The sequence below is a fragment of the Nelumbo lutea genome, chromosome 7 (genome assembly GCF_056320005.1).
Source record: "Nelumbo lutea isolate HS-2025 chromosome 7, American lotus-T2T, whole genome shotgun sequence".
Taxonomy (NCBI): Eukaryota; Viridiplantae; Streptophyta; class Magnoliopsida; order Proteales; family Nelumbonaceae; genus Nelumbo; species Nelumbo lutea.
Window position 1 is genome coordinate 51,326,975 of NC_142690.1, and position 21,278 is coordinate 51,348,252.

At 38.1% G+C, this 21,278-nt stretch overlaps 1 protein-coding gene across 16 annotated transcripts; it reads right to left on the minus strand.

Moving 5' to 3' along the window:
- Positions 1–16,019: 16,019 nt before the first annotated feature.
- LOC148846363 (acetyl-coenzyme A synthetase, chloroplastic/glyoxysomal-like) lies at positions 16,020–21,034 on the minus strand. Of its 16 annotated transcripts, none has more exons than XM_088956044.1 (12): positions 20,729–21,034; positions 20,567–20,643; positions 20,263–20,333; positions 20,037–20,149; positions 19,168–19,258; positions 18,956–19,054; positions 18,051–18,126; positions 17,818–17,880; positions 17,690–17,728; positions 17,561–17,610; positions 16,630–17,194; positions 16,020–16,529 (listed from the first exon to the last, which is right to left on the minus strand). In XM_088956044.1, exons 2-7 carry the CDS (start codon positions 20,571–20,573, stop codon positions 18,076–18,078), a joined length of 432 nt encoding a protein of 143 aa, XP_088812170.1. In that variant the 5' UTR covers positions 20,574–20,643; positions 20,729–21,034; the 3' UTR covers positions 16,020–16,529; positions 16,630–17,194; positions 17,561–17,610; positions 17,690–17,728; positions 17,818–17,880; positions 18,051–18,075. The 16 variants fall into 16 exon arrangements, with proteins under 16 accessions (XP_088812170.1, XP_088812172.1, XP_088812176.1 ...); XM_088956046.1 differs by lacking the exon at positions 18,051–18,126 and adding an exon at positions 18,333–18,704 and having other exon boundaries at positions 16,630–16,672; XM_088956050.1 differs by lacking the exon at positions 18,051–18,126 and having other exon boundaries at positions 16,020–16,555; positions 16,630–16,672.
- Between the last annotated feature and the right edge of the window lie 244 nt (positions 21,035–21,278).

Below are 21,278 nucleotides of genomic sequence, written 5' to 3' on the forward strand. Positions count from 1 at the left end.
ATGAGACTAAAAAGTACCATATTTTTATCCCCAAATATTCACTCTTTTTCATTATTTTAGCACTCAATTGGATGTATTACTCTTGTATTTTGATTCAAGGCAAGCAAGAAGGCGATTGGAAGAAAACAAGGCTAATCGGATGATTTTGCACAATTTCGGCACCATTCAGTAATCTGGGCATAACTCTCGATCCCAGAATCAGATTTGGATGATTCAAGATGCACTTGAAAGATAAGGGAATGTCTCACAACTCTCATGTTTTGGGTTTTGACATATTCAGTCTACATCGAGGTCAAAATCGGACCCAAAGTTGGAATAATTTCTTAGTAAAGCCCAGCCCACAGCTGAAGCCAAAATTCGCAGAAGAGTCCTACAACGCCCCAAGTTATTAAAGAAGCCCAACTCGAATTCAAGAATGAAGAGTCCTATTAAGTTTCAATTGTAATCCTCAAAAAATAAGAGATTGAGATTACTAGATATGATAGGATAGAAGTAGATCACATTAGGACTTTCTAATTTTAAAGTTAATCTCCTAAAGGGAGTTGGAGAGAGCCCCTCCTCCTAAAGCTATATAAAGGGGGGGGGGGGGGGGGGCAGACCAGCTTTAGGCATCAATTCAACAATCATTCAGTCACTGAATCAAGCAATCAATCAAGAAAGATCAGTTCGGCCTTCTGAGAAGCAGAGCATGGAGGATTCGAAAATCATGAGCAGTTAAGCTTTTCTTTTCTGGTTTAAGGGGGGATGTTCGATTGTCTCATCGTGAGGTTCAGTATTTAATTCAAGTTCTTGCTTTTTAATTCAAGTATTCATTAATTCTTGTGCTTATTCTCTATGGATGTTAATGTTAATTAGTCTGACAAATTAATTAATATTGATTTTTCTACTGCTATCCATGGTTTGGTGATCCGTAATTGTCAGGAATAGTGGTACAAGTAGCAATTAGGTTAATATCTTTTTGGGTCAATTATTCATGACAACCTTTAACCAATGTATTGACATGTTTTAACCTAGAAGGAATCAATGGAACAAGATTCAATAATTGCAGCTATCTCAATTATTGTTATTTTGGTTTAACTGTTTTCACAAAGTTTAATGCTATCACTAGTTAATATGGAGCACTATCGTACCTAGTCGATTAGTGATAAGTGTTGATCGAATGCTGGGTTTGGTCAGCTGATTTAGGAAAACACAAGGTTTATTATGGCTATCCTAATAAATCTAAGGTTAAATGCTTGAATTGCAAGACTACCGAAGTCTACCTAGGATCGATGACTAATTGATTAAATTCGAACCCTTGAATTAGAATTTGGTAAGACTGATTTCTCTTAAGTTGATATTGCTCTCTTGATTCTTTTTGAATTTTAATTATTTAATTTTCCCACTCTTTATATTGCACACTCGGTTGAGAAATTATTTCCCTAGCTCCCTATGGGATTCGACCTAGTACCACTACTACTACAAATTTATTGTGGGACTAGCATTAATTTTGGGGGCTTCGACAACCCGTCAGGCATCATAGACCGATGTGGGAGGTGCCTATCCTAAAATAGAAGACTCTCTCACAGTACCTTGGCATTCACAAATATGATGGGCAAGCACTTATTGGACAAAAATTTTAACCTAAAATGGCAATGAACCTTGTTTGACAGAGGCCAAAGGGAAAGCTTATAAGATGAGTGGATATGATCTTTCATAGAAGGTGGTGGGGTTATGCAGCTGAAACAGTTGGCTCCATGCACTGTATGTGGTTTCCCATATTTCTAGAGACATATTTCACAATCTCTGTCACTGAGATAGGAGGGAAATCTCAGACATGAACAAATGAAAATGGAACATAGATTAAAAGCCATTTCTATGTAGATAACATGAAACAAATCAAGTTGTGGACTAATATTTGCTTTACCTTTTATCAGAAATGGCAAATGGACAATTCGCTAAACTGTTGGACAATAATAAGCTTAAGGGCCCAATATATGCTGACTAGTTTCGTAACCTTATGCTGGTTCTGACGTCCGAGAAATTGGACAAAGATTCTAAGAACCCTGCTCCGGATTGTTCGGGTGATAGGGCTTCTCAGGCCCGCAGGAGTGAATATGAAGAATGGGAAGAGAAAATCTCTCTTGCCCGGTGCTACATCATAGCCTCTTTAAACAATCAGATACAGCGACAGTTCGATCAGAACAAAGTGTCCAAGGATATCTTGGATAGTTTAAGGACCATGTATGAATAGCAGAATTGTTTTACTCATCAAAATGTCCTAAAGCAGTTTATGACTGTACAAATGTCCAAGAACCAACTAGTTCATGACCATTGTCTTAAGATGATGGGATACATTAATGAATTTGAGGCTCTTGGATCTAGGCTAGATCATGTCACCAAAGTTGATGCCATCCTGAACTCTTTGCAGAGAGCCGAAGAACTAATAAAGAAGGATGAGCTCATAACCATGCTTCTTGAAGGTGGCAAATTGGGCAAGAAGAGGAAGGCAAAGAAAAAACTTCAAAAGAAAACTAGCAAGCCTAAAAAGCAGAAGAAGAACAAGGCATAAGATAATTGCCACTTCTACAAGCAGACCGGCCACTGGAAGAGGAATTGTTCTCAGTACCTGGAGACCAAGAAACATGAAAATTTCGAATCCATTGTCATAGAGACCAATATGTTGGTCACTTCTGCTTCTTGGTGTATTGACTCTGGGGCTTCTATTAATGCATGTAATGCATTGCAGGGGTTCAGGACAAGCAAAAGACTGAGTGACAGAGAAGTGATTCTTTACTTGGGGACATCTGCAATTGGTGCAGCTACAACCATAGGAACTGTAGAATTGTATTTTTGAGAAGAAATTATTACATTAAAATATTGTCTTTATGTACCCAATTTGAGAAGAAATATGATTTCTATTTCAAAACTATATTTGGATGGTTATTTTGTTCTTTTAGTAATGTGATTACTATAAAAAAGAATAACAAATTCCTCACATATGGAGAACTTGAGAATGGTCTCTATGTTCTCCATGCTTCTCTAGAAACAAATATAACTGAAACTACGTCGGATAACAACCCCAAGAAAAGAAACCGTGATATAGTTAATCCTACATGCCTGTGGCATTATCGATTTGGCCACATTAACATAGATCGTATCATAAGGTTGGTAAAGGACAGTCCTTTGCATTTTCTAACTATAGAAGATCTTCTAACCTATGAACCTTTCCTTCAGGGTAAGATGATGAAACGTCCATTTAACGGTAAGCCTGAAAGAACAACAAGCATGTCTGACCTTATACATACTGATGTATGTGGTTCCATGAATGTTAGGACATGTAACCTACACGTTTATTTCATAACATTTACAGATGATCACTTACGGTATGGTTACGTGTACCTAATGAGACACAAGTCTGAATCCTTTGAAAGGTTCAAAGAATTCTGGTAAGAGGTCGAGAAACAATTGGGGAGACACATTAAGGCCCTTTGATTAGATCGAGGAAGCGAATATCTCTTTGATGAATGCAGGGACTACTTAAAGAAAAATGGGATAGTATCACAACTAGCTCCTCCAGCTACACCATAGTTAAACGGTGTATCAGAAAGGAGGAACTTGACTTTATTGGATATGGTCCGATCACATCTCGTCCACTCAGAATTACCTACATCCTTTTGGGGATACACATTAGAGACTATGATATACGTGCTAAACTGGGTTCGAACCAAATTCGTTACAAAGACTCCCTATGAGCTTTAGACCGGCAAAAAACCAAGTGTGAGACACTTGAAGATTTGGGGTTGTCCAACACATGTTAAATGAACAAATGCTGACAAATTAGAATCTAAGACCAATTGTTGCCTATTTGTAGGTTACCCCAAAGGTTCTATAGGGTATTTATTCTATGACCCAAGAGAGCAGAAAGTGTTTTCTAGTTGAAATGCCCATTTCTTGGAGGAAGCTTACATCCTGAACATTCATCAGCAAGAAGTTGTTCTTGATGATGAGAGCTCAGGGGTAGCAGGGGATGTCCCACATGCTCTAGATAATAACCAACCTAGGAGATCTGCTTGGGTATTTAGGCCTCTAGTTCATTATGGTTATGACCAAGAAAGTTACTTGGTGGAATTCATGACAAGTGAGGAGGATCTCATGACTTATACGAAATCTATATTGGACATAGATTCCTTGAAGTGGGTAGATGCCATGAGAACTAAGATGGACTCAAAGGAGGCCAATGGAGTCTGGACTCTAGTAGATCTACCCCCTGGGGTAAAAGCAATTAGATGCAAATGAATCTATAAGAGGAAGAAGGGCCATGATGGTAAGGTTGAGACCTACAAGGCTCATTTTGTGGCAAAATGGTACATTCAGAAAGAGAGAATCAATTATGAGGAAACCTTTTCGTCTTTGACCATGCTTAAATTCATTAGGATCCTCCTAGCTGTAGCAGCATACCATGACTACGAGATTTGGCAAATGAATGTCAAAACCGCATTCCTGAATGGAGATCTTACTGAAGATATCTATATGAAGCAACTACAAGGTTTCATAGTTGTAGGTCAGGAACACATGGTATGTAAACTTAATCGATCCATATATGGACTTAAGCAAGCTTCTAGGAGCTGGAACATCTGGTTTGACTCTATTGTCAAATAGTTTGACTTTGAGCAGAATCCTGATGAGCCCTATGTTTACAGGAAGACCACTGGGGATAAGGTCACATTCTTGGTTCTGTATGTAGATGACATTCTACTCATTGTGAATGATGTAGGAATGTTGACTATGGTGAAAGTATGGATTTTACAGCAATTCTCCATGAAAGATCTTGGAGAAGCCTCTTATATCTTGGGACTTCGACTCTATAGAGATAGATCGAAAAGGATAATAGGATTATCCTAGTCCACTTATATTGACAAGATAGTCAAGAGATATAGTATGGAGAACTCTAATAAAAGAAATGTTCCTTTTAGGCATGGAGTCACTCTCCAAGTGTATGTCTCCCAAGACACCTGAGGAGTTTGAGGGTATGAAGAAAGTTCCCTATGCCTCTATCATAGGGAGAATCATGTATGTCATGCTGTGCATTCGGCCAGACATTGCTCAGGCAATGAGTGTGGTAAGTATATACCAATCTAACCCAAGACAAGAGCATTGGACCGCTGTGAAGAACATGCTTAAATACCTTCGAAGGACAAAAAGAGTTTTGTCTGGTATTCGATGGTAGTTCACTGCAGATCATTGGGTATAATGATACCAACTTCTAGTTAGACCCAGATGGTAGAATGTCTACATCTAGATACATCTTTACGATGGGGTCCTTACTAGTAAGATTAACAGTCCACAACCCAAGATGAGCACATTGCCATAAGTGAGGCTACCTAATGAATGAAGGTGTTCATTATGGAATTTGGAATTTAGCACATCGCTCATTCCATGTTGTGTGACAACACTGGCTCTACAGAAGATTGATGTTAAAAGGTAGCATCAACAGAGAATGTGGCAGCCCCATTGACTAAGCCACTAACATAAAAAGTGTTTGAGAAACACGTGGAAAGTCTAGCACTCCGACTTACACCCGATTGGACCTAAGTGCAAGTGGGAGTTGTTAGACAGTGTATGCCCTTAGCTCCAATCAGCCTAATGTACATTATGACATTTATTGTAAATGAATAAAGTAAATATTTGACTCATGTTATTGTAGTATGTTTGTGTGTAATACCCTTAAACTGGACACGTAAGAGACTCGTGTTAGTTTAGAATCTTCACAGCCATTAGATAGATATGGGGAGACTTATCCTGCCAAGGCTAACACTGATGTACCGCCAAGTTGGTTGGGGTGGCTTGTCTCAACTGCTAGGGTGAGACTTGTGGTACATGCAATGTGGGTTTTCTTGAAACCCTAAACCGGACCAAATTCCAATATTTCACTGGACCTTAGAGATAGATGGGCAAAACTGGAATGTTACACCTGACCCCTAGACTTGATTATGATACTGCACTAGGTGTCGAACTGGGTTGTCTTTGATGTATCAATCAGTAAGATCCTTAGAGAGGGGTCAAAACCTGGGTATGTTGGGACAGTCCAAGAATTCATCTGAGTAGGTGATCATAGTGACAGGATCAACCCCTTTGTCGGACAAAGTGAATGATCAGGGAAATGCACTCTCTCTAATGGAAAACTAAACTTTCGGTAGTGAATTTCAAATGTGTTTAGAATTTGATTTTTCAAAATATATTTATATAGAGATATATTTATATATTATGGTTTCAAATTGTTTGCAAAAGGTTTTAATTCCCAAGATCCATGTGAGTAGAGAGTGCAGCACTGTACCTTGCAGCTAAGGGAGAGGTCTTCTCTTGTTGGGCAGTGTTTGATCTTTATGGGCTGAGAGGTTAAGTGTAAGACCATTGAGGGTTATACTTGATGGGATAATCTTGCATCTGCCAACAGTCCTTGATCCTTCATAAGATGGATGGGCCCAATGACCATTTAGTGTAAATGTTAAGTTTATTGTATTCAACAGTGAATTTAGCCAGGCCTTGTAACAGAGGCTAGGTTGAACCCGTGTGGCTGATGTGTAGATCAATGATAGGGCCCCATGCCATACATAGAGAGCCAAGCTAGCCAAGATTAAAAGGAAGTGAACCTATAAGCTTAATGGGCTTAAAGCCCATTTCGAATTGGGTTAATTGGATTAATTAAATAGGGGCGAAATTGGGTATGGATCAGTAGATAAGGATAAGAGGTTAACTCTTATCCACTTAAAGAATCCAGATCCAAATAGATATTTAGATCAAGGAACTCCTAATTTGATTACGAATAGCTGATCTTTATCTGCAAATAAGATAAATGATTATCCTTATCACTTAAAGAGTCCAGATCCAAATAAAGAATTGGATTAAGAGACTCCTAATCAGATTAGGAGATTGTCTCTTCAGGTTATAAATAGAGAGCAGGGCAGACCTGAAAAAGACACAACCCAGAAGATAACTTAGTTTGACTGTTTCTACATTTAGTCCTTTTCCTCCCTACTCTTACCGTCCTACCCTATTTGATCTCCAATTCGTGGAACTGATCGAGATTTGATCTTGATATTGTTTCTTGATAGAAGAAACAACTCTAAAGTTGTGCTCACTACCCCATTTGATTCTTGATAAAGAATCAAAGGTTCTTGATGAAGAACTACTTGTTGACCCTGCCTCATCCTAAGCTGTGTAATCTTTAGTGGAGGGAGGATTTGGTACACTCTTTGGGCATGAACACCTATGTTAGGATGATCTTTTTGTGTGGATTCCGTATCAAGTATATCCCTCCCTAATCTTTGTTTCAGATTTGGTCCGGTTTGGTTACAAGAACGAACCTTGAAAATGCAGTTTTCCAAATTGGGAATACGATTCCCGGATGGGAGAAAATAAATTTTTGAAATTTTGCCTAACCTTCTTGCAGGTTTTGGCCATCCTTATGATGGATCTCCCATCCTTGCAGATGGTCCCCGTACATCAGAATAAACCAAATGTAAAGGACTATCAATCTCTGTATTGGACTCAACTAAATGTAACCTATGACTTTTTCCTAATTGACACGCACTACAAATAGAGTTATTTTTAAGAGACCCACTACTAGGAAGACCAAATGTAGACAAGACATGTGAAACTACTTTGAGTGTCGCATGACCAAACCTATGGTGCCAAGTTGAGAGTGTAGCCTTTTGACCAATATAAGCTTTAATATCATGATTACTCGAGGATGATGAAGTTGGAATCGGGAATTGGTAGAGTCCGTCTCTACTAGGTCCTCTGAGAAGAATTCTCCCAGTATGATCCTTCAATGAGAATAATGTAGGATGAAACTCAAAAATTGAGTTGTTGTCCTTAGTAAATTTACTAATAGACAGGAGACTTTTTGTAATGCTAGGCACATGGTATGAAAGAAGGGGAAATCCATCATATGGATGGCCAAACCATGCTAGATGGTAGGGCAAAAATTCAAAAATTTATTTCTCTTCTGGGAATCCTATACCCTATTTTAGAAAAGTCATATTTTTCATAGATCATTCTTGCACTGAAACCGGACCAGATCTGAAATCAAAAGAATGGGAAAAGAATACCTGACACAGATTCCACATGTGTAGTTCCCAAAGTGGGTGTTCACGCCCAAAAAGGGTACCAAAAGCAACTTCCACTGAAGATGGTGCAACTTGAATTGAAGTTGGTTCAGCAACACAGTCCTTCAGCAAGAACAGTAATCTAATAACTTGGATCGAGCAAGGGAGGTGAGCACGAAATTATTCTGATTCTTTTTGCAAAGTCAGAAGTGAGAATTGATCTCTATCAGTCCGAGAATTGGAGAATGAACTGGGTTTGTATGGAGGCAAGAGCAGAAGGAGAGAGAGAGAGAGCTGAGGGTAGTGTAATCTGGAGCAATTCGCCCTCCTCTATTTATAAGCCTTAAAGATCAGCTCTCTTAATCAAATTATGAGCTTTCAAATCCAAATCTTTATTTGGATTTGGACTCTTTAAATGGATAAGACTTATCCTCTTATCCTAAAGGCTGATCTAAACCCATAATTAATTAATCCAATTAATTATGGACTTTAGGCCCATTAAGCAAGTGGCTCATATCCCTAATTTGTTACTGGCCAACTTGGCTCTCCTTGTATGGCATGGATCCCCAACAATGACCTCACATAAGCCTATATGGGTTCGGCCCAGCTTCTATGAAAAAGCCTAGCCGAATTCACTATCAAGCACAGTGAACCCCTGAGTCCATCAGTATGGGCTCTTAATGGGCCTAACATTTACATTAAATGGTCCTTGAATCCAGCCATCTTATGAAGGCCCAAGGACAATGGATTAGGTGAGATAAAGACCATCAGGTAAAATAGCCCTAAATGGTCTCTTACACTTAACCTCTTAGCCCTTAATGATCAAACACTACCCGACAGGGAAGAACCTCTCCCCTGGCTGCAAGGTGCAGTGTTGCACTCTCTGCTCAGATGGGTCTTAGGAATTAAAACCTTTTGTGAACCTTTTTTTTTGAAACATAATATCTATATTATCATATAAATATATTTTTAAAACAAATCTCAAACAAGATTGAAATCGACTACTAGCAGTTTTGGTTTCCATCAGAGAGAGTGTAGTCCCGACCATTCACTTTGTCCTATAAAGGGGCCGACCCTGTCACTATAGTCATTCACTCGAGTGAATTCTCAGATTGCCCCAACATACCCAGGTTTTGACCCCCAAAGGATCTCATTGATTGGCACATCAAAGATAGAACAATCCAACACCTAGTATAGTACCATAATCGACTCTAGGGGTTAGGTGTAACTTTCTAGTTTTGCCACCAGTCTCCAAGGTCCAAGGCATAATTGGATAATGGTCTGGGTTTAGCGTTTCAAATAAATACACACTACATATGCTTCGGGTCTAACCCTGGCAACTGAGACAAGCTACCCCAACCTACTTAGCAGCACATTAGTATCAGCATTGGCATGATAAACTTCTCCAAGTCTATCCAATGGTTGAGAACATTCTAAACTAACATGAGCCTCATAATTGTCTAGTTTAAGGGTAATTACACAGGAACACACCAAATATAACATGAATCAATTATGTACTTTTATTCATTTACAATAAATGCATATGTACATCAATCAGATTGGGGTTAAGGGCATACACTATCTAACAACTCTCAATTGCACTTAGGTCCAATTGGGTACAAGCCGAAGTCCCATACTATCCACATGTTTCTTAAACACTTTCTGTGTTAGTGGCTTAGTCAATGGTATGTCACATTCTCCGCTGAGGCTACTTTCTGATTCTAGATGTCCCTTTTACCAATAATCTCCCATAGATCTAGTGTTGTCACATAATAATAGAATAGGTGATATGGTAAGAGTCCAGATTCCAAGATGAACAACTTCATCCATTAGGCAGCCACACTTATAGAAATGTGTTTGGCGTAGGTCATGGACTATTTTTCTTACTACATAGGACCCCATCGTGAAGATGTAACTAGATGTAGACTTTCTATCATCTGGATCTGATTAGAAATCGGCATCAATATACCCGATGATCTATAGTGAACTACCATTGAATACAAGACAAAACTCTTTTGTCCTTCGAAGGTATTTGAGTATGTTCTTTATAGCAGTCCAATGCTTCTGTCCTAGGTTTGATTGGTATCTACTTACTTCACTTACAGCCTGAGCAATGTTTGGCCAAGTGCACAACATGGCATACATGATGCTCCCTATGACTGAGGCATAGGGAACCCCTCTCATGCTCACAATCTCCTCAGGAGTCTTGGGAGACATACCCTTGGAGAGAGTGATTCTGTGTCTAAAAGGGACAAATCTCTTCTTGGAGTTCTCCATGTTGTATCTGTTGACGATCTTGTCAATGTAAGTAGATTGGGACAATCCTATTATCATTTTTGATCTATCTATATAGAGTTGAAGTCCCAAGATGTAGGAGATTTCTCTAAGATCTTTCATGGAAAATTGCTGTGAAAGCCATACCTTCACCTTAGTCAACATTCGTACATTATTTCCAATGACTAGAATGTTATCTACATACAGAACCAAGAATGTAACCTTATCTCCCACTGGTTTCCTATAAATACAGGGCTCATCTGGATTCTACTCAAAGTTAAACTATTTGATGGTAGAGCCAAATCGAATGTTCCAACTTCTTGAATCTTGCTTAAGTTCCTAACCAATAGCAATAAAACCTTGCAGTTGCTACATATATATATCTTTATTAAGATCTCCATTCAGGAACGTGGTTTTGACATCCATATGCCAAATCTCATAGTCATAGTGTGTTGCTATAGCTAGCATGATCCGTATGTATTTAAGCATGGCCACTGGCAAAAAGGTTTCCTCATAATCGACTCCCACTTTCTAAGTGTACCCTTTCACTACAACATGAGTTTTATAGGTCTCAACCTTCCCATCAGGGCCCTTCTTCCTCTTGTAAATCTATTTGCAACCAATTGCTTTCACCCCAGGGGGTGGGTCTATGAGAGTCCAGACTCCATTGGTTTTCATTGAGTCCATCTCAGCTTTCATGGCATCTACCCACTTCAAGGAATCTGTGTCCAACATAGCTTCTATATAAGTCAGGGGATCTTCCTCACTAATCGTGACTTCCATCAAGTAACTTTCTTGATCATAGCCATAATGAATTGGAGGTTTAGAAACTCGGGTAGATCTTCTAATTTGGATATTATCTAAAACCTGTAGGACATCTCCCACTATTCCTGAGCTCTCCTCATCAAGAACAATTTCCTAACGATGATCGTTCAAAATGTAATCTTCTTCCAAGAAGTAGGCATTTTTACTACAAAACATTTTTTTCTCTTTTGGGTCATAGAAGAGGTATAAGCTGGTCTTAGATTCTAATTTGTCAGCACTTATTCTTTTAACATGTGCTAGACAACCCCAGATCTTCAAGTGTCTCACACTTGGTTTCTTACCAGTCCGTAGCTCATAGGGAGTCTTAGGAATGGATTTGGTTGGAACCCAGTTCAGCACATATATAACGGTCTCCAATGCGTATCCCCAAAAGGATATAGGTAGTTCTGAATGTACGATGAGTGATTGGACCATATCTAATAGAGCCTGGTTTCTCCTCTCTGACACACCATTATTCTTAAGGTAGTCCCTAAATTTGTCAAAGAGATATCCGCCTTCCTCAATCTGATCAAAGGGCTTTGATCTACTCTCCAACTGTTTCTCGACTTCTTGTCTCAACTCTTTGAACTTTTCAAAGGATTCGGACTTATGTCTCATTAGGTACATGTAACCATACCAAGAATAATCATCGGTGAAGGTTATGAAATAGCAATTTCATGGGACCACATACATCAGTATGTATCAGATCAAGTGTGCCTGTTGAACTTTCAGGTTTACCCATAAATGGTCGTTTCGTCATCTTTCCCTGAAGGCAAGGTTCACAAATTAGAAGGTCTTCTACAGTTATAAAACCCAAAGGACCATCCTTTACCAATCTTGTGATATGATCTATATTAATATGGCTAAGTCAGTAATGTCATAGGCATGTGGGATTAACCGCATCACATGTTCTTTTCTTGGGGCTAATTTCTGACAGTTTCGATTATGTTTGTTTTCAGAGAAGGATGGAGGACATAGAGACAATTCTCAATTTCTTCATAAGTAAGGAATTTGTTATTCAATTTAATAGTAATCATGTCACTAAATAGAATAGAATAACAATCCTTACAAAGTTTTAAAATGGAAATCAAATTTCTTCTAAGTGAGGATACATAAAGACAATCTTCAAGTCTCACAATGCCTTCTCTAAAATCTAAGTCTACAGTTCCTATAGATATAGTTGCAACTATTGTAGAAGTCCCCAAATAAAGATCCACCTCGTCATCACTCACCCTTCTGCTTTCTTTGAACCTCTTGTAATGTATTACATGCGTGAGTAGAATCCTCAGTGTCAATACACCAGGATGCAAAATTGATCAATATATTGGTCTCTATGACAAGAGATTCAAAATTAACTTTTTTATTCTTGGACTTTAGATACTAAGGATAGTTCCCCTTCTAGTGTCTAATCTGTTTGTAGAAGTGACATGCATCCAATGCTTTGTCTTTCTTTTGCTTTTTCGGCTTGCCCGTTTTATTCTGAATTCTCTTCTTTCCCTTCCTCTTTCTTTTGCTTGATTTGCCACCTTCAACAAGCATGGCTATTGGCTCATCCTTATTAATCAGTTCTTCAGCCCTCTGCAACATATTGTTGAGTTCCTGAAGGCTAACTTTTAGCTTGTTCATGTTATAATTCATGACAAACTGATTGAAGGAGGGAGGCAAAGAGTTAAGGATGACATCAGTTTTTGTGTCATCATCGAGTTGAGATCCAAGCGCCGCTAGTTTGTTAATATACCCTATCATTTCCATGTTGGGGTCATGGACCTGTTGGTCTTCGGTCATCTGTGTGGTTATCAATAACTTGAGGACCTTTTGATGGACAAAATGATTCTTCTCCTCGTATATAGCCTTTAGACTATCCAGGATTTCTTTGCTAACTTCAATCTTATTGAATTGCCTCTAGATAACATTATCCAAAGATGCTACGATGTAACACCAAGAAAGTGAATTTTTCTCCTCCCATTCCTAATATTCCCTCCTGTGAGCCTTAGAAGCCTTGTCACCCGGATGTTCCAGAGCAAGGTTCTTAGCAACCTTGTCCAATTTCTCGGATGTCAGAACTAGATTAAGGCTATGGTACCAATCAGCATAATTAGGTCCCTTAAGTTTGTTATCATCCAACAATTTGGTGAATCATCCATGGTCTTTTATCTATGTTCTATCTCCATTTATTCATGTCTAAGATTTCCGTCCCATCTCAATAATGGAGACACAGTGCATGTCTCTGAAAATGTGGGAAATCACATAGGTGTATGAACCCAACTGTTTCAATTGCAAAACCCCACCACTTTTTGTAAAGGATCATATCCTCCAATCTAATGAGCTTTCCCTTTCGCCTCTATCAGATAAGGTTCATTGCCATTTTAGATTAAACATTTTTGTCTAGTAAGTGTTGACCTGTCATATCGTGGGTCCCAAGGTACCGTGAAAGAGTCTTCCATTTTAGGATAGGCCTCTCCCACAATGGTCTATAATGCCCCTATCATCTCATGAAGTAATTCAACCGACTGGACCAGCAAATGTATAGCCCAATTTTATGGTGCATCTCCACCCACCGATTCAGCACACCTTCATACTAATGATAGGAGGCCTTTAGAGAATTCATCATATGATATTCCTTATCACTTGCACTTATATTAATCCAGAGGGAACAAAAATAATCCCTAGGTCTGGTTTAGGTCATACCAAAGTGGCTCTCACTAACTTTCATAAAGTCATATTCAAATGGGCCCAAAACGAGCTAGGGTTCCATGGGATTACTCTTGGGGAGAAAGTTGATCAGGGGCCCATTGAAAGGGGAGATCATCCAATGATCTGAGAGCACCATGAAAATGATGTGCATTCAGCCATGGTGTTTGTAGAGAGCGACATATGATTAAACATGGGCCAAGCACTTAATGGCCCATGTACGAATCACATTCAGTACATCACAAGCATTCACATAATCATAAATTGATCAAATCAATTAATGGCTTGCAAAACTCTAATTAATTTAAGTTCACACAATCAGCCCATTAAGACCCATGAATTATCATATAATATCATCTAGGTATATGGGCTAAACTACAAAGAGCAGTTCAACCCATATAGCAGTCGGTCTGATGTTGCTTTAACTTAACATAAATTAGGTTTTACAAGGGAGGGCTGAATTGTATAATGTGATGGGCCATCAAACCCTTAGCCCATAACCGAATTTGAGCCACCTAAGACGTGACCCAAGGGGCTAAGATCAGACCCCACCTAAGACGTGACCCTTAGCCCATAACCGAATTTGAGCCACCGAATTTGAGCCACCTAAGACTAGCCAATGACATATTGGACAGTCTGAAAACTATGTATAAAGAGCAGAATCGTTATACTCGGCAGAAGGTCTTGAAGCAGTTCATAACCACTCAAATGATCAAGGGACAACAAGTGCATGATCATTGCCTTCGGATGATGGAATACATAAATGAGCTGGAAGCCCAAGGGTCCGGGCTAGACCACATCACCAAGGTAGACGCCATTCCGAATTCTTTACCTCCGTCCTACAATCAATTTGTCATGAATTATAACATGAATAAGCTGAACGTCAGCTTACAAGAGCTTAGCAATATGTTGCAATGAGCTGAGGAACTGATTTGTAAGGATGAGCCCGTTGCCATGCTTATGGAAGCGAGCAAGCGTGGCAAGAAGAGGTCTAAGAAGAGGCCCTAAAAAAAGGGCAACAAATCCAAGAAACAGAAGAAGGACAAGGCATCCGATGCCTGCCACCATTATCACCAGACCTACCACTAGAGAAGGAACTGTCCTGCCTACCTGGAATCCAAGAAAGGTAATCCCAAATCATGTGTCATAGAAACCAATTTGTTGGTTATTTCTGCTTCCTGGTGTATTGACTCTGGGGCTTCGACTCATGCATGTAATACATTGTAGGGTTTCAGAATAAGTAGAAGACTGAGTGAGGGAGAGGTGACGCTCTTCTTGGGAACTTCTGCAAGCGTTGCAGCTATGGCCATCGGCAGCACAAAATTGTTTTTTTAGAGAATGATCACTTGTACTTAAAAATTGTCTTTATGTACAAAATTTAAGAAGAAACTCTTTCTTTATAAGGTTTGACTCTTAATCACTTTTGGAGGTTTCAAGCACACATTAATCAACTCTAGGATGTAAGTCATGTGTCACTTGTGAAATGTTGGCCTATACTAGGGGTGCTCATGGTTCGGTTAATCAAACTGTGGGCTCTTTATTGAAACTAAACCAGTACCATCGAATTTTGTAATTCTCCAAACCAAAACAAAATAGCACTTGGGTAGGTTTGATTTTTTGGTTTTTTTATGAGCACCCCTAGCCTAAACACTGATATGGATCACTTCATTGTAGGAGAAGACTTTTTCACAAAACCAAAGACTAGGCTTGTTTAGTTATTTCAAAGTTCAGCTCATACTTGCTTTAGGAATGGTTAATTGTTCAGGTGTTATAGCCTTTACGTATTTTAATAGAGAGTAAAAGGGTTGTGTTGTAAACAAAATTTAAACATGCACTACAAGAAAAATGATTTTTAGCGGCAGTTAAACCTTAAAAATTGCTACTAAAAAGTTTACCGGCAGTCGTCAAACTACCACTAAACTAGGTGTCGCTAAAAGGTTCTAGCGGCAATTTTAACGACTGTCGGTAGAACACAGAAAACTGCTGCTATAAATGATCATTCGCGACTGGCGCTAAAGGGTAAGACTGACTGCCGCTATAAGTCTATAGTGGTAGCCACAATTTTTTTTAGCAGCAGTCAGCTCTACTTTTTTTAACCAAAACAACTTGGAAATTGTTACTAATAACATATAATTTAAATGTAATTGGCTACAAATCTCATTTATTAAATAAACTTGTAATTTTATTCATCCAAATTAAAATTCCATACAAAATAACTTGTTTTTTTCTTGACAACCTTTGGAACTTTAATCTTACAAGAAAGAATAAAAAGAAAATTTATTTTCATTAGTCTACGTGCATAGTATACTACAGTATTTGAACTCTCTTCCTCTTCTTGTCTTCTCATATACATAGTAGTAAGTAGACAATGCTTCATATCCTCACTGTCTTCTTGATTGTCTTGATGGATGACTTGCTAAAGTTGTTCTCATGGGCTTAATGTGTTCTTCAAACTACTCTCTCATGTCTTCTATTTCTTTTTGTATTTCCTGTTGATCAAAATAGTAACCAGCTTTAGATGCTTTCTTCTCTTCTTGAAAGATTCATGTTTAGTTTCTCTAGTTTGAATGTTCCCTTGCTTTGCCCGAGACTTTGAATCAGTGACCACCTTTGGTTGTGGTGGTGGTATCCAGAAATGAGAGGATGTCCAACGATGAAGCCAGCTCCAGGCTGAAATTCGGTTCTTCCAAATCATACTGAATGTGTAGAAGCATCACAGCAGATGATGAAGAAAGAATCTAGATGAAAAAAAAGGCAATTCAATTCATACCCTCATAATGCAGATGTGGAGACCGAATTGTTCATTGGAAGGCCTGAAAGAGCAACCACACGCTACCCATTACAGGACTATTAGTTGGTAATGGTCCCATTAATAAAGAGGTAGGAGGACGGTGCCAATTGGCTTAGCCTGTAAGGTTTCTAGCTGGTTGTAGTGGTCCTAGTGGAGACTTGGATCAAATGACGTTGTAATCAGGATTGGCAGGTATTTGTTGCAAAACAAAGTTTGGAGAGTCAAGTATCTTGACACATGGTCAGAAAAGTCATAAATATGTAAAATCATTATCTACAATTAATACAACCGAAAAAAAAATTAATAAAAGGTGTTGTAGAACAGTGGCCTGAATTGGAAAATCGAACAGGTAGAAGGTTCCCCTCTTGCCCTTGGTGAAAGATTTGAACTGGCCACATCATCCCTATAGGTGGCAGCTGAAATAGGGTTTGTGGTATAGGTAAGTGAATGTTTCCTGATTTCCTCATACCAACCAATGATATAGAGACTTCAATGAATATTGACAACAATGGTCAGAGAGACCTCAACGAATATAGAGGACCAGCTGCATCAGTAACAACAAAAGGAAGAGTTAATTGCTAAGGTTGGGATTAGAAAAGAACAGAATGATTCAGACTGTCAGCAATATTCTGGCCATGCTATTGCTATTCAAGCAAGTTTGTTGGGCTTACTGTCTGTGAGCAATATTCAACTCCAAACCTTCTTCATCAGTAGAATGAACTTCTAAGTAGCTAAATATATAAGAACTGAATAAAGAAGATATATATATATATATAGTATCATAACATGAACTCCATTTAATTACACTCCCAAATGCCAATTCTTTCATGGAAATGGTAAAATATAGCACCAAATGTTTCAGAACTCAAGGATCTCATAAATGGAAAATTAATTAAAACAGATTACTTACACTTGGATTTACTAGTGTATGGAAGGTCCTTCTTCAAGCACCACTCGATTCTACAGAAGTTTTAAAGACAGATATGTCAACATGGTTCCCAAGTGAAGTAAATAGAATTCTGAAGACCTAAGAACTTACAAATTGTTATTTGAAGATGAATAAATGACAATCATTTTCCTGTTAAACAATATGAAGAGGAAGATTGTAAGAGAAAGGAAATAAAAAGGGACAAGGAACTAATAAATATCAAATCTAGAGAGACTTACATGTTTGGTTATCTTATACAGTTCAGAGTTTACTCTTCTGTAAAATTTTTGTAAGATATGTCACTGCAAGAAATATCTAACAAGTGTTACAGTAATTAAGGTATCTATGTATGAAGGAATGCCAGTAAATGGTTAAATGCAATAAAAAAATAAAAGGATAAAAGATTAAAAATAAATTCAAATTTATTATGTGGAAGAATTTAATTTTGATTATTTCCTACATAATTATTTACATATAAATATTGTAAATATTTCAATTTATTGAAGCTTCCTGGAATTGGGCCAGTCAATTTGTTGAAGGTCAGACCTCTGCAATGATAAAGAATCAAGTTATGGTGAGAATTGAAGAACGAGAAGAAACATATCTTCATAGTTTGGCAGACAAGAAACTCATGATTCATACATGTACATATTGGATAAGCCATCTGTAGAATGCAAGGTTATCATAACATTCCTAACATTACCTACTTTGTACCTAATTAAAGGGAAAAAAGAATTGCCAATAGAAGTGATACCTTTCCAAGGGTTCGTGGATTTTATCCAGTTGAAATGGAGTTGCTATCCCAACTGTTTGAGCTTGTCACTTTTGAAAATTCATCTTAATAACCCAAGGCTAAGAATTAAGATCCCCAATGCCCTCCTGGACCCATAAGCGTTTAAGAGAGCCCTTGATCAATTCTAATACAAAGCTACCAAGATTTACGGATGTGTGTCATATAGGCAATATTGTCCCTATCCTACTTGGTCTATCTGACTCCAGAACCCATTTCTCCGCTCTGATTAGTTTGCATATTTCATGAGGAAGGTTTTGGAAAGATGTAGATTCCACCATGTACAGTCCAGCACCTTCTGGGGGTTCAAAAATTCAATTCAAAATTCCACCTCTCCTAAATATATAGACATTCAAAACAGTTATCATGAAACCATTACATGATTCCAGAAAATGTCAGTCTTGTCTAAATAGGCCACAATATGACTTCAATTCTAATGGGTACTTAAGGGTATGTATGATTCATAATGGCTTATTAATTTTAATGTCTTCTAGTACTAATATAAAAAAAGGTCAAAGATCTTTAATGCATATTTCTTAAAGAAATTCAGAATTCATGTTAAGAAAGTCATTGAAATAGATCCTTACCTGATTTCTTACATTTAATATAAGGCTTTTTCGGAGTTCTTCACTGTAAGGAACACCCTCAACTAGTGTAACAAATGCATAAATCCCCTGTCCTTTGACCTAGGAGCAAGCAGAGCATAACATGTGATTACAATATAGGTTTGGAGACATTTCTCTATGGAAGTATCTACTACAAGTATTCCATGACCTTTTAGGTATACAAGATGGAGTACCTCATGCTCAACACCAACCACAGCAGCTTCAGCACTCTGAGGGTGTGAAACTAAAGTAGATCCCACTTCTACAGTGCTAATACGGTGTCCACTACATACATTAACAGAAATTAAAGCAAAACCCACATAGCGCATTATACATTTAAGCCACACCTTGGTCATAGAATTGTAATTTTGTAATTACACATGCTCCATGTATGCATTCCCTGTATATTCTCATTTAAAAATGAAAAGCTATGCAAAACAATGAAGCCTAGAAGGATGCAGTAAGCCAATGGTATCCATCCTTGTCCCTAAATCATAAAATATAGCTACAGCAAAAACACATCCGTACATGAAAATAGCCATTTAGCTTTTAAAGGATGTAGTATCTGGACCGTAAATGCACTGGATCTTAAATCTTTGGAAACCTTCCAGCTATTAGAGTATGAGAATGCTCAAGGTACAGAAAAGTAGTAACCCACAGATCTGTGGCGGAACAGTTAGAAAAAGGAGTGGCCTTAATGCATTTGGGAGCTCCAATGCTAGTTAGGCTCTAGCCTAGAACCTCAAACAATAGTGTTTATCTGCTTGATATGCCCCTTTCTTTCTTGAATTCAATTCATTTATTTTGACAAATTTGCATCCTAGATATTTTCCATATTTATACAAATCGTGCACTAAAAATTCTGCCTTAACTATTTAACATAATATACTGAATCTTTTCTGTAACCAAGAAATCTTAAACATCCTGTTACCATGAAAACACTTAACAACCTGCATCATAGGTTGATTGATGAAAACTGAAATTCCATCAATAATATTACCTGCTACAGCCATCACCATTGAAATAATAGCCTGGAAATAGCTTAAAGTATGTAGTTTCATACCTTTCATGATCACCATAAAGGGTACGAAAAGCTCCAGGCCATGAGCTCTTCACACATAGGTAACCACTGCACTCACCTTCAATCTCAATTCCATTCTCGTCAACTATGACTGGCTATATGTTCACCCAAAACATAACAATTGAGATGAAAATGAAAGCTGTACTAGTGTACACTCACAAAAGAAAGGAAAAAATTGTGCAGGTGTATCAGTTTTACATGCACGAACCTGGATGCCAAAGAAAGGGAAAGTGGTTGAAACAGAGGCTTCTGTGGCCAGGCCCCTAGTAAGGGAGCAATCTGCAATATATTAAGTAACACCAAATTAGACTATGGTAAAATATTAACAAAAATTATATTGTATTTAAGATATATATATATATAGGAGAAATCAGAAAAATAAGGAGGGAGAAGAAGAAGATTAAGAGATAATAGGGTTCCAAGAACTGCGGTTTCTCTAACTTAGTCAACCCTCTGCATTCGCAAGCAGGAACATATCAATCAAACAAATTAAAAGGATGGATTAAACCTAACTGTCATTGGACTTTCGTAGCAGTGTCAAAGGCAATAGAACCCCTATTGATGCTGGTTGGTGCTGTTCGGTGGAACGCTGAGACAAACTCCACTGGTCATTGACAATAGAAAAGTGAAAGAGGGAGAGAGAAAGAAAGGAAAAATAGAGAGAGCAAGATTACCTATTGACGCCGGTGTAGTTGGATGTCGTTCGGTGGTCTGTCGGCTCTAAGAGAGAGAGAGCTCAAGAGAGAAAGAGGAGGGGAAAAGAACCTTAATTCGCGGCTGATGAATTAACAGCAGTCGCTATACTCTATAGTGGCAATTTTAAATGATTACTGCTATAGAATAAAATTTAGCCCCTTTCGGAACTGTTGGCTTTTAATCCTTTCTAAAATTTTAGCGACAATTGGCTTTTAGCCCCTTTCTAAACTGCCGCTATTTGTCATTTTTCCTGTAGCGATGACATTACAACAGAATTTGACACCATTTATTTGATCTCTCAAAAGAACTGTTTCAAAAGTTGTTCAGACATCTCCTCATCATGTGACTTTGAAGGTCAAGACAACTATTGGCAAGATTTTATGTCAAGCAACCTTTTATAAACCATCCTACTAATATCATGTCTACATACTCATCATACCATATCTATGAGTTTCTACCCTAATGATCATGTCAAGCATGTATCTTTATGAAGTATACATTCTTCCCATGAAGCATACATTCTTGGAT